This window comes from Martes martes (assembly GCF_963455335.1).
Source record: "Martes martes genome assembly, chromosome: 12".
Taxonomy (NCBI): domain Eukaryota; kingdom Metazoa; phylum Chordata; class Mammalia; order Carnivora; family Mustelidae; genus Martes; species Martes martes.
In genome coordinates, this window is record NC_137900.1 from 35396718 (window position 1) to 35411723 (window position 15006).

At 39.9% G+C, this 15006-nt stretch overlaps 1 protein-coding gene across 3 annotated transcripts in view; it reads left to right on the forward strand.

Annotated features, from left to right (window-relative positions):
* The window catches only part of KDM4C (lysine demethylase 4C), a 447232-nt gene that overhangs the window by 19148 nt on the left and 413078 nt on the right, over positions 1–15006 (forward strand). For all 3 annotated transcript variants that reach the window (XM_080819441.1, XM_080819442.1, XM_080819440.1), the window contains exon 2: positions 12760–12920. In XM_080819441.1, the coding sequence (XP_080675567.1) occupies positions 12777–12920 (144 nt within the window). In that variant the 5' untranslated portion in view covers positions 12760–12776. The remainder of the gene's footprint in view (positions 1–12759; positions 12921–15006) is intronic.

The following is a 15006-nucleotide window of genomic DNA, read 5'->3' on the forward strand; positions in this document are numbered from 1 at the left end:
AGGCAGGCTTCCTGCTCAGCAGGGAGTCAGCTGCTCCCGCTCCTTCTGCGGCTCCCCTGCCTGGTGTGCTTGCTCTTTCTCAAATAAATAAATAAAACATCCTTAAAAAAAGGAAAGTTTTGTGTTTTTGTGGATGTATAGAAGAGAATTGAGGGAGCTGAACTAAAGGTGAGTAAATCAGCAAAGACTACAGGAGTGGTTTAGGAAAGAAAGGAGAAAAGCTTGATTTAAGATAGTAACTTTGGAAATACTAGAGAATGGATATAAAAGATGTTCAGGAGGTCACATAGACCATAATTGGTACGTACCCACACAGATGTGGTGAGGAAGGGCTGAGGATGGCTCCTGGGATTCTGATGCAGGCCATATAGTGGAGGTCAGGGCCTGTGTGGGGGATGCTCTCCTTTTCTGCTTGCCCCTCTACCCTTTACCCTGTTAAAGGGTTGGATTCTTCTGTCCTTGTTCTAAAGGCCATGGTGGTGTTATGTGCTTCCGTTTTTTGCAGTACCTGGCCTGTGGTATTAGAGCCATCTGTATACTTGTTTTCTCTTGCACTTGTAAGCTCTTTGAGGATTGGTGCAGGACCATGGATGGATTGAATGGAGAGGATTGGGACTGTTGGGTAGAGAAGCAGATTTTGGAGCAAAGGTTCCTTTTTCTCCCTATTAACTTTTGGATTCAGTTTTGTCTCTGTTGAGTTGGAGGATCATCTCCAAATGGCTCTGCCTAGTAGGCGCTTAGATTTACTGGACTTGGATTTAGGGGAGAGAGGTCCTTGTTTTGTATTTCTGAGCCATTCATAAGGATAGTTGGATGAAATTTCCCATGGTGTCTGTGTCTGGTGGAAAGGAGAGACAACTGTAGAAATAATCTTGTAGTATACCAGTAGTGAAGGGTTTAGCTCTGGAGGAGCACAGAAGGAAGTTCCGGGTGGAGAGTGGAGTTAACTGTAATAGAGTGAGTGGAGGATGGTGTATGTGTGTTCTTGTCTTCCTACCTCCCCTCTCTCCTCTCCCCAATCTGCAGAAGCTGTACTAAGGGACGGCTTATCCAGTTTTAAATGCTGCAAAGAGACTGATAAGAGGACTAAAGACAACATATAGCATAAAGAAGTTAGAAAGTCACTGGCAAACTTTTCCAGAGTGATTTCTCCACTGGTGGGTGGAAATGTCAATGATAGAATAGATGAAGTGGACAAAATGAGTGTGGGCTGTTCTTTGTTGAGGTTTGTCTATGAGGGGTTGGAGAGAGAATGCTGTAGCTGGAGTCTTTCTAGGTGGGGGAGAATGTGTACAGAGAACCTTTAAAAATTACATGGGAGGGGCACCTGGTAACTTAGTGGGTCTGGCGGCCGACTCTTAGTTTCAGCTCAGGTCGTGATGGGTCAAATTCTCTCTCCCTCTGTCCCCTCCCCCACCTCTGCATGCACATAGGCTTGTGCTCTCTCTCTCAAATAAATACATAAAATCTTTTAAAAAATTACATGGGAGAGATTTGAGCATATGTATAAGCAGTGGCGAAGAAAGTAATAGAAGGGATTTAATTTGAATAGGTTTTTTTTTTTTTTAAGCGAACATCTGTGTGCTTGCTATATAGCCTGACAATGTACTAGTCTCTTATATTTAGCTACCTACTGAGTCCCTATCACAATGCTGTAGGGGGAGGAGTGGTATCCCATTATACTGATGGGGAAATAGAGGTCTAGTTCAAGTAACTTTCCAGAGGTCACTCATTAAGTGGGGGAGACAGATAGGAGGGATTAGAATCCAGTTCTGGGGGCACTGGCTGCCTCAATCTATACAGCATGTAACTTTCAATCTGAGGGTAATGAGTTCAAGTCTCACGTTGGGCATGGCGCCTACTAAAAAAGACAACAACCCAGTTCCATCTGGTCCTAAGGTATGATCTTTCCTCTACCTGGCTGCTTAAGTGGGATAGTTGAGAGAAATATACAAGGTGATTTTCTTCAACTCCTGTTGTAATAGTAATTGTTTTTAAAGATTTATTTATTTTAGAGAGAGGGAGAGAGAGAGAGAGAGAAAGTGAGTGAGCGCAGGGGGGCAGAGAGAGAGAGAGAATTCCCAGCAGACTCCCTGCTGATCACAGAGTCCAACAAAGGGCTTAATCTCAGGACCCTAAGTTCCTGACCTGAGCTGAAGTCAAGAGTCAGACACTTAACCAAGTGAGCCACGTAGGTGCCCTAAGAGTAATTTTTAATAAAATGTTTATTCTCTTTGGTTGAGATTACCATTATGATGTAAATTTAGTTTAAGTGCTAGAAAGCCAAGTAACTATAATTGGCTATAGTGACTTTTTAGTGCTTCAGCCTAAGGATTTGGGCATGAACTAATAAATCAATATGATTGTGATCATTTTATTAGTAGAGATGAATGGAAACTTTATCCCAAGGGCAAAGGATAGTAGGATTTCTAACAATTAAGTGGTTATTGTGTTGCACATGATATGACAGAGTGTAGAGTCTGTCTCCCCCTGTCTTTCACCCCCCTTTTCTTTTCCTTTTTATAAAGCTTTTTTTATTTTAAAGATTTTATTTATCCATTTGACAGACAAAGATCACAAGTAGGCAGAGAGGCAGGCAGAGACAGAGAGAGGCAAGCAGGCCCCCTGCGGAGCAGAGAGCCCGATGTGGGGCTGGATCCCAGGACCCTGGGATCATGACCTGAGCTGAAGGCAGAGGCTTTAACCAACTGAGCCTCCCAGGCATCCCCCCACTCCCCCCATTTTCTAATAGTTGCCTATTTAGTGGAATCTGACTGTTGTTAAAAGGACTCTGACATTCTGCCATTGAACTTTGCAAGTTGAAAATAATAAGGCAGGCAGTTAGAAAAAGTCTTAAGCATTGAATCTAAAAGGTTCAGTGTTCTAGTTCATTCCTTTTAAACGAGGATGTTCTCCTGGCACCTGGGTGGCTCAGTTGATTAAGCTGAGTTGACTCTTGGTTTCTACTCAGGTCATGATCTCAGGGTCCTGAGAAGGAGCCCTGAGTGGGGCTCCCTGCTCCGTAGGGAGTCTACTTGAGATTCTCTCCTTAGCCTTCTCCTTCACCTTCTGCCCCTCCCCCTGCTCAACTTGTGCACTTGTGGCCTTTTTTTTTTTTTTAAAGATTTTTTATTTATTTGACAGAGATCACAAGTAGGCAGAGAGGCAGACACAGAGAGAGAGGAAGGGAAGGGAAGCAGGCTCCCCGCTGAGCAGAGAACCTGATGCCCAACATGGGGCTTGAACTCAGGACCGACCCCAAGATCAAGAGCTGTATGTTCCACTGACTAAGCCAGCAAGGCACCCTCTGTGTTTTTGCTCTTTTTAATCTTATTTTTTCCTGCTTTGTTACATTATTCTGTTGCTTTTCTGTAAAAATTTCTGGTGACCAGTTGTTGATGCATATAGTTTTTGTTCATATGTATGGTGTCCTTTTTATTCTGTAACAGTCCCTTGCTCCCAACCCTTACCTCACTCTCCTTCTTTCCTATTTGCATTTGGAATGAAGGCTGTCTCATATTCCAGATTTGGCACATTATTTTCCTGTGGTGGTATTTACTTTGTTCCTTATTTCCTGACAACTGGTGGTTAGATTCAATGGTTTAATGGGTTGGTTTAGATTCAGATTTACTTTTTTAAGGTAAAAACAATTAATAGGTGATGCTACGTATTTTCCATTGCTTCAAGTCATGTCTGTCTATTCCAGTGATTAATGAGCCTGAGCCTGATTCCTCCATTATAAAGCTTCCTGTTAACTTGTCACCTCATGATTTTAGCATCCAGTGATGATGTTTCCCTAGATTATTTATTAGGGATTGTAAAAAAAAATGATGATATAATTCTGTCATCTTTACTACATTTATTAGTTGGAATTTTTCTATAAAGAAGAACTTTCTGCTGTTAATTCTTTACTTACCCTAAAATAGCAATTGTTCCAGAAAAAGCAAGATAAGTGCTTGTTTCCTTCTCTTTATTTATACATTTTTAGAATAGTATGTTGATACATTCTAATGGTGAATGATGCTTTTTTAAAAAAGGAATATCATATACTTACAGATTTAATAACTTTTTGATTGTATTTACTTCACTGTGGACTCATAGTTCCTTATTTAATTGATTATATTGATTACTATCCTTTATTTTGTTGCTCAGTTTCCCCCAGATTTAGCCAATGGAAGCCCTTTCAAGTTGGCTTTTATATCCTTTAGACATGTTCCCTTTTGTTTTTTGAGTGCTTCCTTACTTTCTGGCACACAACAAGATGTTCTTGACTTACCTTGTACTTTCTCTCCCCAGCCCTGGAATCAGTCCAGGAAGCCCTGGTTCCTTTCAGTGGACGGTGGTATTTAGAAACCAAGATTTGAGAGCTCATTGGTACTGTGGTATTACAGCTCCCAAGGCTTCTCAGTGGGCAGAGCTAAGGACGTATCTGTACATATCCATGGACATGTATGTATACACATTCACATATCTACCCACATACATACATATACACTGCAAGCTTATACCTGTGCTATTACCAAAGGTCAGCTCTAATTTTCTCCCCCTCCATATCTGTAAATTCCTTTCTCCAATAGGGAGAACTTGGCTCCTGTTAGAGGCCAGTATGTATCCAGTCTCCTAGTGTTGCTGCTGCTGTGCTTGCAGGATGTTCTCTTCATCCACTCAGGCTCTGACACCTGCCTGGGGCCCCTGTGACTGTTTTCTCCAGAGTTCCCATGTCCTTTTGATATGACTCCCATTAGTTGTTTTTGTTTTCTTGACTTATTTGGAAATAAATTCAGACTTACAGAAAATTTGCCAAAAAGAGAACAAGATGTTCCCCATACACTTCATACAGATTTCCTAAATGTTACAGTTCCTCTATGCTTATTATTTATTTATTGTTTGGTGTATGTGTGTGTGTGTGTGTGTGCACATGTGCATAATGTTTTCTTAACCATTTGAAAGTAACTTATATATGTAATGCTCCTCTAACTGTAAACACATCATTTTATGTTCCTAAAAACAAGAGCATTCTCTAACCACAGTATAGTTATCAAGATCAGAAAATTAATTTGACACAGCACTATTATCTGATCAGATCTTTTTCAGATTCGCCATTTATCCCAATGATATTCTTTGTAGCATAGGAAAAGAGAAAAAAATTGTTTTTTGGTCCAGGATCCAAGGATCATCTATTTCATTAGTCTTTAAAATCTGGAACTACTTTTCAATCTTTTGTCTTTTATGACCTTTACATTTTTGAAGAGTATAACCTCTTATTTGTAAGAATATCACTTAATTTGGCCTTTCCTGATGTTTCCTCATGATTAGATATAAATTATTTACTTTTGGTAGAATAGCCATATAAGTAGATGTATCCTTCTTAGTACGTCTTATCAGGAGGCACATGATATCTAATTTTCTTAGTAGTGATGTTAATTTTGAAGTGATATGTATCCTCAATAGTCTTTGATAGCTTGCTTTCTTTCTGGCACAAACATGTTCTAGACACATCTTATATATTTCTTGTCCCAAACTTGGAACCAGCCTTTTTTACAAAGATCCCTGGTTCTTTTTATTGAGATATGGTATTTAGAGACCATAATTTTTGTGTAATTTTTGCTACTGTCTTGTCATTATTTCCATACCTTTTTAAGTGGGCAGTACTAGGAGATAAATATTTTGAGAGAAAAAAATCTTGAGTTCATATTGCTGTTTCAATTCTAGTGAAAGATTAAGTTTTTAATCAAGAATTTTATATTGGTATCTCTTTATAATGAAAATCTTGATCCCCGATGACATTAGCATTATTACTTATTTGCTGTATCTTATAGTATACTTGTAATAGTTAAAAAAGACCCAATACCAATAATATTACTACTAACAATTTGACAAATAAATGCAATTTATATATATCTTTAAAAAATTGTTCCATATCCCAAAATATATCCTGTTAGAATCTATAGCCTAAATACTGTGACTCACAGTTACTTAAGCAGTTCTTTTCCTTGTTTGCTTATGCCACTGACTTATTATGCAATTAGTTTGTTTTTCAGTTTTGAGGTCCTTTTTTTCTTTTTAATTTTGTAAGTTATTTATATGATTTCAGAGTTAAAACTACATAATAGGGCTATACTCAAGAAGTTTTGCTTCCTTACCTGTGTCTTCTTTTCCCTTTAGGTAACCATTTTTATGGGTTTGATCTTGCTTCCTATACAAAAAGTAGAATATTATAAACTGTTCTGCACTTTGCTTTTTTAATTTAACAGTGTAATTTGGAAATCACTCCAGATCTTTACTTAGAGATCTCTCTCATTCTTTTTATGTTGCCTGTACTGTGTTGTCAGAAGTAATACACTGATTCAGCCAGACCCCTATTGATGGGTACTATGGAAGTTTAAGAGATAGAGAAAGGAAAACCAAGAAATGACATATGTAATTAATATCTGACTCAGTGCATTTGAAAAATTGTTGCAAGACTGAAGTGGACATATAAATTAGACATTATATGCTGTAAGATTTAGTGCTGAGAAGAAGTTTGGTCTTTGCCACTAGAATTAATTACATTGTGAGCATTTCATGAAAGGAAAATTTCTTCTCCTGACCCACTGAAGTCTAGACCTGGCTATAGTCTGACCCAGGAAAGGAATGTCATGCCAGATGGGGCCAAGAGTGAATACTTGGCAGCTTTAATGGTTCCAACACACTCTGTTGCATACTTAAGTCTGAGGAGATGATAGCCTGAGTGCTCCAGTATCTGTTAATCTTGCCAGATCTTTGGTGATCAAGAGGAGAAGCCTTGCTCAGTTTTCCCAGGAGGATGACTTCGGCCTGTTCCCATCTACTAAGGGTGTAAGAGGGGTGTGATCAGGATTATGATTTGGCCGGTACAGATTGTTGGAGAGAATTTAGATGTTTACTTGGATCACCTCTCTTTAGAAACCTTCTCCTGGGACCCATATATTATCTGTGCAATAAAAGAAAGTTTTGTACAGATTCATTTGTTGCCTTGACCCTTCTGTCCCAGAACTATCTCCACCTACCCATTTTTACTTCTGGTCTCTGTAGGGTGGTAGAGTAAGGTTGAATGGGACCAAGATGATTCAAGAAGAGCTGCCTGGGTCTTTGGGAGAGGAATGAGTCTAGCTCAGGCAAAAAATGATTGATAGGCTGAGGGCTTTTCTTTGCTGTCTTCCTTTTCATTTTAGGGCTCCAGGCCTGTGAAGTCCTGGGATGACAGAAAAGGGCAGGCTTTAAAGCCAGATGACCCTGTTGTGGTTCAGTTCCTGGATAGACATGCTAATGGCTAATGTGGCATTTTTAGAGTGTTCCGCCACTTTCCCACCCATTTGAGAAAGATGGAATCAGATGGAAGGTCAGAGTGTTACAGGCTTTAGTATTGGTGAAGCTGGGTTTGGAGAATGTGGCAGTCTACCAGGGTCCCATCAGTCTGATCCCTGATGCCTGTATTAGTTTGTTAGGGCTGCCATAATGACTAACCACAAACTTGGATGGCTTACAATGAGAGAAATTTATCTTCTCACAGTTCTAGAGGGTAGAAAGCCAAAATCAAAGTGTCAGCATGGCCATGCTTTCTCTGAAGGATCTGGGGGAAGATCTGTGCCTTTGTCTTAGCCTTGTGTATTGGCTGACATTCCTTGGTTTGCAACTGTGTGACTTCCGTCTGCCTGCCTCCATCTTCACATTATTCTTCCCTCTTTTTCTGACTCTTCTCCTTTTATAAGGACACCGGTCATATTGGATGAGGTGTTTGTTGAACATGATCTCATCTTACTTGCTTACATCTGCAAAACCTGTGCTTCCAAATAAGGTCATATTCACCTATATTAAGGCTTAGGTTTTAACACATCTTTTTGGGGGACACAATTAAACTCATAACAATGCCTGACTGAGCACTATGTAAGAAGAAGCTTATTGACTCACTGTGAGACCAAACTGGGTGAATTACAGTGTTGGAATGGAAATGCCAGCTTTCCAGCTACCTCAGGCAAGGTCTAAGCCCTCGCTCTGGTGGACGTGGCACTTGGGAACTGAAAGTAGAGCAAGGTAGTCGTATCTGTAACATCTGGGCCTTGGCTGGACAGTTTCTCCTAAAATCTCACTGTAGGGAAGTAGGAGTGAGTGAGGACTGGAAAGGATGGCCTCCAGGGTTCCAGCGGATCCACATGAGGAATCATGTGGCATAGCTAGTAATCGTGCCTTGGTTCATTTTCTTTTTAGCTTAATATATTATCTGCTTAAATGGTGAGTGCTTTATCTCCCAGGGTTGTACTTTATAGTTGATCCTTAAGTGTTCTCTTCAGAGGCATAAGCAGTGCATACCAGTTCTGTGGCAGGCATTGTCTAAGAAACGAGTAATCCTAAGATGAGAATCATGTATTTTTACATTTTCCGCAGAAATTACTTAAATAAGAGAACACAATTTGGAGATATAGGTGTACACAGGAAAGTGATATAGGATATAGATTTACATTTAGCAGCAAAGCATTGCTTCAGTTTCTTTTCTATTGCCAAATAAAGATATATGATTAAAATAAGAAGAGCACATGTTTTTCCTTCATGATAAAGTACAACTTTTCAGAACAGAAGCTTGGGAGAGTTATGTAAGTATGAATTAGTGTTACACTTTCCTTCACTTGCTGAAGAAGATCTTTAATTAAGAAAAAATTCTTAGGGTGCTTACTATAAATTTGGCTGTTTGGTTTAGGTGGTCTGAAAAAACATTGATGGCTAGCTCTCTAGAAGCAAAACAACAAAGTTGTCATCAGCTGTTGTCACTCACTTTGGGGACTGTCTGTAAGAGGTGTGGCATTAAAAAAATTATTCTTAATTACATCACCTCCAGCTTAAGATCACAGGTATGTTTTCCCAAAAGTGTAAGTCTTTTTCTGAGTAGGAAATACTGCAAGAGCATTTTAAACCTACTCTTCTGCTTGAGAGAACTAAAGGTAAAAGAAAGGTGGGTGACTGCGAATTTGATTGTAGCAGCATGATTAGGCTTAATAGTGATAAATGTGGATTAGGAAAAACTCAAGGAATAGTAAACTTATAAACTACCTTTTAAGGGTAGAGGACATAAGGAGGCAACCCAAAAATAAAATGAAAATGGTTATTAATGTCCAAAAAAAAAAAAAAACAAAACTTAACAATAGACTTTTTTTTTTTTTTTTTTGCCCGTCATGTTGGCAAAGATTTGGGTCGTGGGATTAACATTAAATTTTTAGAAATTTTAGCATATTTCAAATTTTATAGTGATCATATATTAACTTTATAGATTGAGAAGGGTCTGAAACAGAAATTAACTAGGTCTTTAGTGTATGTACCTGATTTGTAGGTAGAACTGGGTTTGTGTTATCAGCGAATAGTGACACGAGGAGGAGGCAAAGTATATTTCATAGGCAAGTTAGCAAACTAGGTCAAGGGCAGATATTTAATTCTGATTGCTACTAATTTGCTGCATATCTTAACAGTCTTATTGCTTCAGTTTCTTGTCGGAGCCATTGTTCTGTATTTTAGACCAGAAATCTTGACTTGCACATTTCTCTCACTTCTATCAGGAAATTTTGTTCTGAATATATCTGCAATCTGACCACTTCTCACTGCCCACTTCTGGTCCAAGTCACCATTTTATTTTGCCTGGATTGGTGTAAATTGTCTCTGTGCTTCCAGCCTTGTCTTTGATACAATCGTCAGAATGACGAGCCTGCTCAATGCTCTGCTTAAAATCCTCTGGAAGAGTTACCTTAGAAAACACTGTCATCTTCTTGAAAGGAAACACGTTAGAGTATCAAGAATGAGAATGTATAAGAAGGGGAAGAGTCCCAGATTACTTCTCCAAAACTCCTTTTCTCCGTTTTCCCTCTCTCCACTCTCTTGCTTTATTGACTTCCAGTCACACTTACATCCTTCCTATTCCTCGAAGAGCCCAAGAGGCTCCTTGCTGTTGCTTTAGTCCAAAATGCTTTTCTTCCAGTTATCTGCATGATTTATTCCTTCCTTCAGGCGTCTGAAATGTCTTCCTCACTTACCCTATATAAAATAGCTACTCCTTGGTTTCTTCTTCAGCGTGCTTCTGACTTATTTATTGTTTGCTACACTTCCCTCCTATTAGGGTTTCTCTTCATTCCCTCCTGAATGCCTACTCAGCAGTTAGGCATTCAGTAATGGTTCTTCGAGTGACTGGATGGATTTTGAGTTTCCTCTGTGGGAGAGCTATGCATGACACCCTTGTTCTTTGGCCAGGGTAAAAGTAAAGCTGCCTTCCAGGTACCAAATGTTTCTACAAAGGTAGTCTGGGAGCTTCTTCTCCTTTCTCACTGCTCAGATTTTTGTATTTATTATTCTTTACCTGTCAAGCAATGAGTCTGTTTTCTAAGTAACTTTTCTGTGTGTGAGATCAGTGCTTTCCATTTTCCTGCATTTGTTATCATTTTGTGTAAATATTTTAACATTTTGGCATTTGTTTCTTTATTCAGTTAGCAAATAGTTATTATAGCAGATGTTACAAACCAGGCTGGATCTCAGACTGGAAGTTAGGGTTTACAGAGACAGCCCGCTTTTCCCTTGAGTTTAGAGTTCAGTGTATGGTCAGAAGTGCCAACCACTGTGATAGGCAACTACTATGAGGAATGCAGGGAGGGAAGTCAAAACACACAGGCTGGTTCACCTAGGCCTACTTGGGTAGGGTTGAGAATCTTAAAAGTGGCCAGGAGTTTGCCAGGTGAGAGGACAGTTGAAGGCTGCCCTGATGGGAGGGAATGATTTAGGTAGAGGCACAGAGAGTTCTACTTGTTTCAAGAAGCACAAATCACTGAGCATTGTTGGAACTTAAAATATAATGCAGGCTGTAGTGGTAGACAAGGCCGTGATAGTTATGTAAAGGTTTGATCTAGGTGCTTCTAAAGGAGTGTGTGTGTCTTGTTTAGAGGTTAGACTTTCATCCTGCAGCCCAGCATTGGGCATGCGCATCTGTTGTATAGGTGTGAAGGGAAGTGGGTGGGGAGGTGGCCTGGAAGGTTTTTTCTTTTGCACGCTTCCTCCCTGAGGCAAAGAGAATACAGAATAACATCCAGTGCTTATCACAACCCTTGCGCTCCTTAATGCCCATGACCCAGTTACCCCACTGGATGTTATACGCAACTAATGAATCACTGAACACTACATCTAACACTAGTGATGTAATATATGTCGGCTAATTGACTTTATTTATTTATTATTATTTATTTATTTTTTTAAGATTTTATTTATTTGACAGAGAGAGAGACACCTAGAAAGGGAACACAAGCCAGGGGAGAGAGAGAGGGAGAAGCAGGCTCCCCGCTGAGCAGGGAGCCCGGTGCAGGGCTCAATCCCAGGACCCTGGGATCCTGACCTGAGCCAAAGGCAGACACTTAATGACTGAGACACCCAGGTTCCCTGGCTAATTGAATTTAAATTAAAAAAAAAATATATATATATATAGAATATTTTATGTCATACATTAACTTATCTATATCCATGCAGATTTTCTCCTTTATATTTAAGTTCCTAGTGGGTGGCAGGATTAATTTGATTCTTCTCACATGTACTTTGTGAGAGAATGCTTATTTAAACCTTTATGAATGATGATCATGTCTTTTATCTGTAGCCCTGATCCATTTTAACCTCTTATTATCCCATAGCATGTTTTCATCTTTATGTATTCCATCTCTTCCCAATTTTTCTTTTTGTCAGGCAAATTAAATTTATTAAAAAAAAAAAGGAGAGCTTTGTTCTGAGACTATTTGTTGTTTGGATTGTCAGATACCAGGTATAATTATTGGTTCTAGAAGTGGGGGGGGGGGGGATAGGACTCCTTTCTGGGGCAGGCAGGCCAGTACTTCTTACTAATTTTTTCATTCTGTATGTCTGAAGTGTTCAGTACATATTGAGGGAATCGTCCTGGTTATTGTCAGCAAGATTAAGTTCATATTTTTGCCTATTTTTCTACTTTGGTATACTGTAATCTTTCCTTTCTGAGCTCTAGGCAAACTAAATTCTGTTGTTAACAATACTTCCAGATATTTTCACTGCTCAGAATGCTCTTTCTCTTATCTGGCAAACCCCTATACCTTCTACTAAGTCTTAACTCTGAAGTCATTTCTGAGTAACTTAGGTGGAGTTAATTACCCCACCTTTGTACAGTTTTGTATTGAAGTCTGTTCCACCTCTAGATAGTGACTTTGGATGGTGAAGACAAATCTTATCCTTTTTTCTATCTCTAGTATTTTAGACTGGTACTTGGTAGTTTTGCTGAATGGGTAGTTTGTAAATTATTATAGGAAAGCATATTAGGACACTTAAAAAGCCTGTGCTGGGGATGTTGGGTATTGTCCATTCACTACTCATCAAAGGTTAGGCCTTTATACAGTTGTGTGTATGAGAGAGTATGATTCAGAACTGTTACATAGGAACAATACCTTTTGTAAACTTGGAAAGTTAGAAAATTCATTCTCACAAGGAAGGATTTTGAAGAGGTGAGCAATATAATCAGATCAGTGTTTGAATGCAGGAATAGGAACTTGGGAGGAGGAATGGCTAAAAACAGGTTCTTTTCCCAAGAGTTTGGGAGAGATGAGGAAGTCTCCCTAATGGGGTGTTAATGAGAATGGTAAGTAACTAAAAGAGAAGAGTTTCTGCTGGGACTGGGGTGCTTATGTGCTATTTGGGAGAAATGACCACCAGCCTTAAGCACACAGTAATTCAGTGCTGATGACTGCATCATCTCCTCCGCAGAGACTGCCCCAGCCATCATGGAGGTGGCCGAGGTGGAGAGTCCTTTGAACCCCAGCTGTAAGATCATGACCTTCAGACCCTCCATGGAGGAGTTCCGGGAGTTCAACAAATACCTCGCATACATGGAGTCTAAAGGAGCCCATCGAGCAGGTCTTGCAAAGGTGATTATCCTCACATCCTTTAAACCAAGAACAATCACTTGGCCTTTCATTTTTGCTCTTAGTCTTCATAATATGGGAAATGGTTTATTCCAGAGAATATTTGCAAAATTTGTTTTCATTAATTCATGCAGAGCATTTATTATCTTCAAAGAATAAATGTCTTATTTTTTCTTTTAACTATTTATGCTAGGTTGTGTTCTAGGGCTTCTTCTTCCTCTTCTTTTTTTTTTTTAAACACGCGTGGCTTCTAGAAACTAAAGAGATCCATGTATGGGCTCCAGAGAGAGGTGAGAGTATTCATAGCTTTCATCACTTTCTCATAGAGGACAGTTATTAACCTGAAGCTTAACTACTCCCCTCCCTTTCCTCTCTCTCTCCCTCCTCTTTTCCTTCTATTGTTTCTTTCTGTCTTTCCCCTTTTACAAATATAACAGATTTACTGAAATATAATTCACATACCATACAATTTGGCCACTTAAAATGTACAGTTCACTGGTACTCACTGGCAGTCATTCTCTGTTCCCTGCTATCTCCTCAGCTGTAGGTGACCACTAGTCTATTTTCTTTCTCTGTAGATTTGCGTATTCTGTTTTCTTTTTAGTTACTTGCTTATCAAGTGTGGAGAGTGCCTACTACATACCAGGTACTGCCATGTCCTGGGAGATGGGATAGTAAAGACCACATTTCTGCCCCTGTTGAATTTATATTCTGGAGGTAGCTTCTTAGGGTGGTGAGATAAGGACATTTAATTAGAGGCCCAAAGAATATAAAGAAACCAACTTTTTCAAGATGTGGGGACAGAGACAATAGCAAGTCCAGAGGCCTGAAGGCTGACCTGAGCTTCATGTGTGGGAGGAATAGGAAGGTGGTCTGTGAATTTGGGGCTCAGTGAGCAGAGGAAGAGGTTGGTAAGTAAGGTAAGAGCCCTGGAAGGGGTCAGATCATCCTGGGCTTGCTTGGGCTTAGTAAGCATTGGGGTTTTATTCTAAGTGCGGTGGGAATTGATGGGCTTAAAGCAGATGAGAGAAAGACATGGTGGCTATTTGTGTGTTTGTTATTTTTGTGACATTATTTTGTTTTGTTTTGTTCTGTTTTTTTGAAAGCTATGTATTTGAGAGAGAGTGTGCATGTGCACATGAGTCGGCGGTGGCGGAGGGGGAGGGTGGCCAGGGGCAGGGGAGAGAATCCTCAAGCAACTCCCTGCTGAGCAAGGAGCCACAGGGCATTCTCTATCCCAGGACCTTAAGATCATGACTTGAGCCGAAATCAAGAATTGGTCTCTTAACCAACTGAGCCATCCAGGCATCCCAGTGACATTATTTTGAAAGTGTCACAATGGCTCCTACATGAAGACTGAATATTGCGGGAAGACAGAGTGGACAGACTGAGAAGAGTGCTGACAGAGTGGAAATGGGGAGTCTTGTCAGGGGTTGTTGTGATATGCTGAGGGTCACAGTAAGGCGCTGAAGATTGCACTGCAGGTTTGCACCCATAGATCCAAAGTTAGAACTTTGAAAGAGAGATAATCTATATAATTCATCCTTTGATCACAACCCAAGATGGATTACTATTCCTTGTATAATGGAAATATATTTCTTTTTTCTTCAATTTTTTAAAGAAGACTTTATTTACTCATTTCAGAGATAGCATGTGAATGAGGGGAGGAGCAGAGGGAGAGGAACAAGCAGACTCCATGCTGAGTGCAGAGTCTGACAAGGGGCTCCATCCCATGACCCTGATTATCATGACCTGAGCTGAAATCAGGAGTTGGACACTTAACCAACTGAGCCATCCAGGCGTCCCTGGAAATATATTTCAATTAAAAATTTACTTCGTAAGAGGCTAAGGGGTGAGGGAGGGAAAAAAGTTGCCTCAGAAGAGTATGTTTTATTGTACTTACTTCATTTTATTATTCTAAACGTTAATCTTGTAATCTGGGTTTCTGTAGATTTGTCAGCATCACCTCATGAATCCTGAGCCCTGCCAGAGCCTGCTCGACTGTGGCTGGGTCATGGGTTCTTCTTGGAATTGCCACATCCAGCGGGATGTCCAGTAGCATTAAGAGCAGATATCAGAGGAGAGAAGT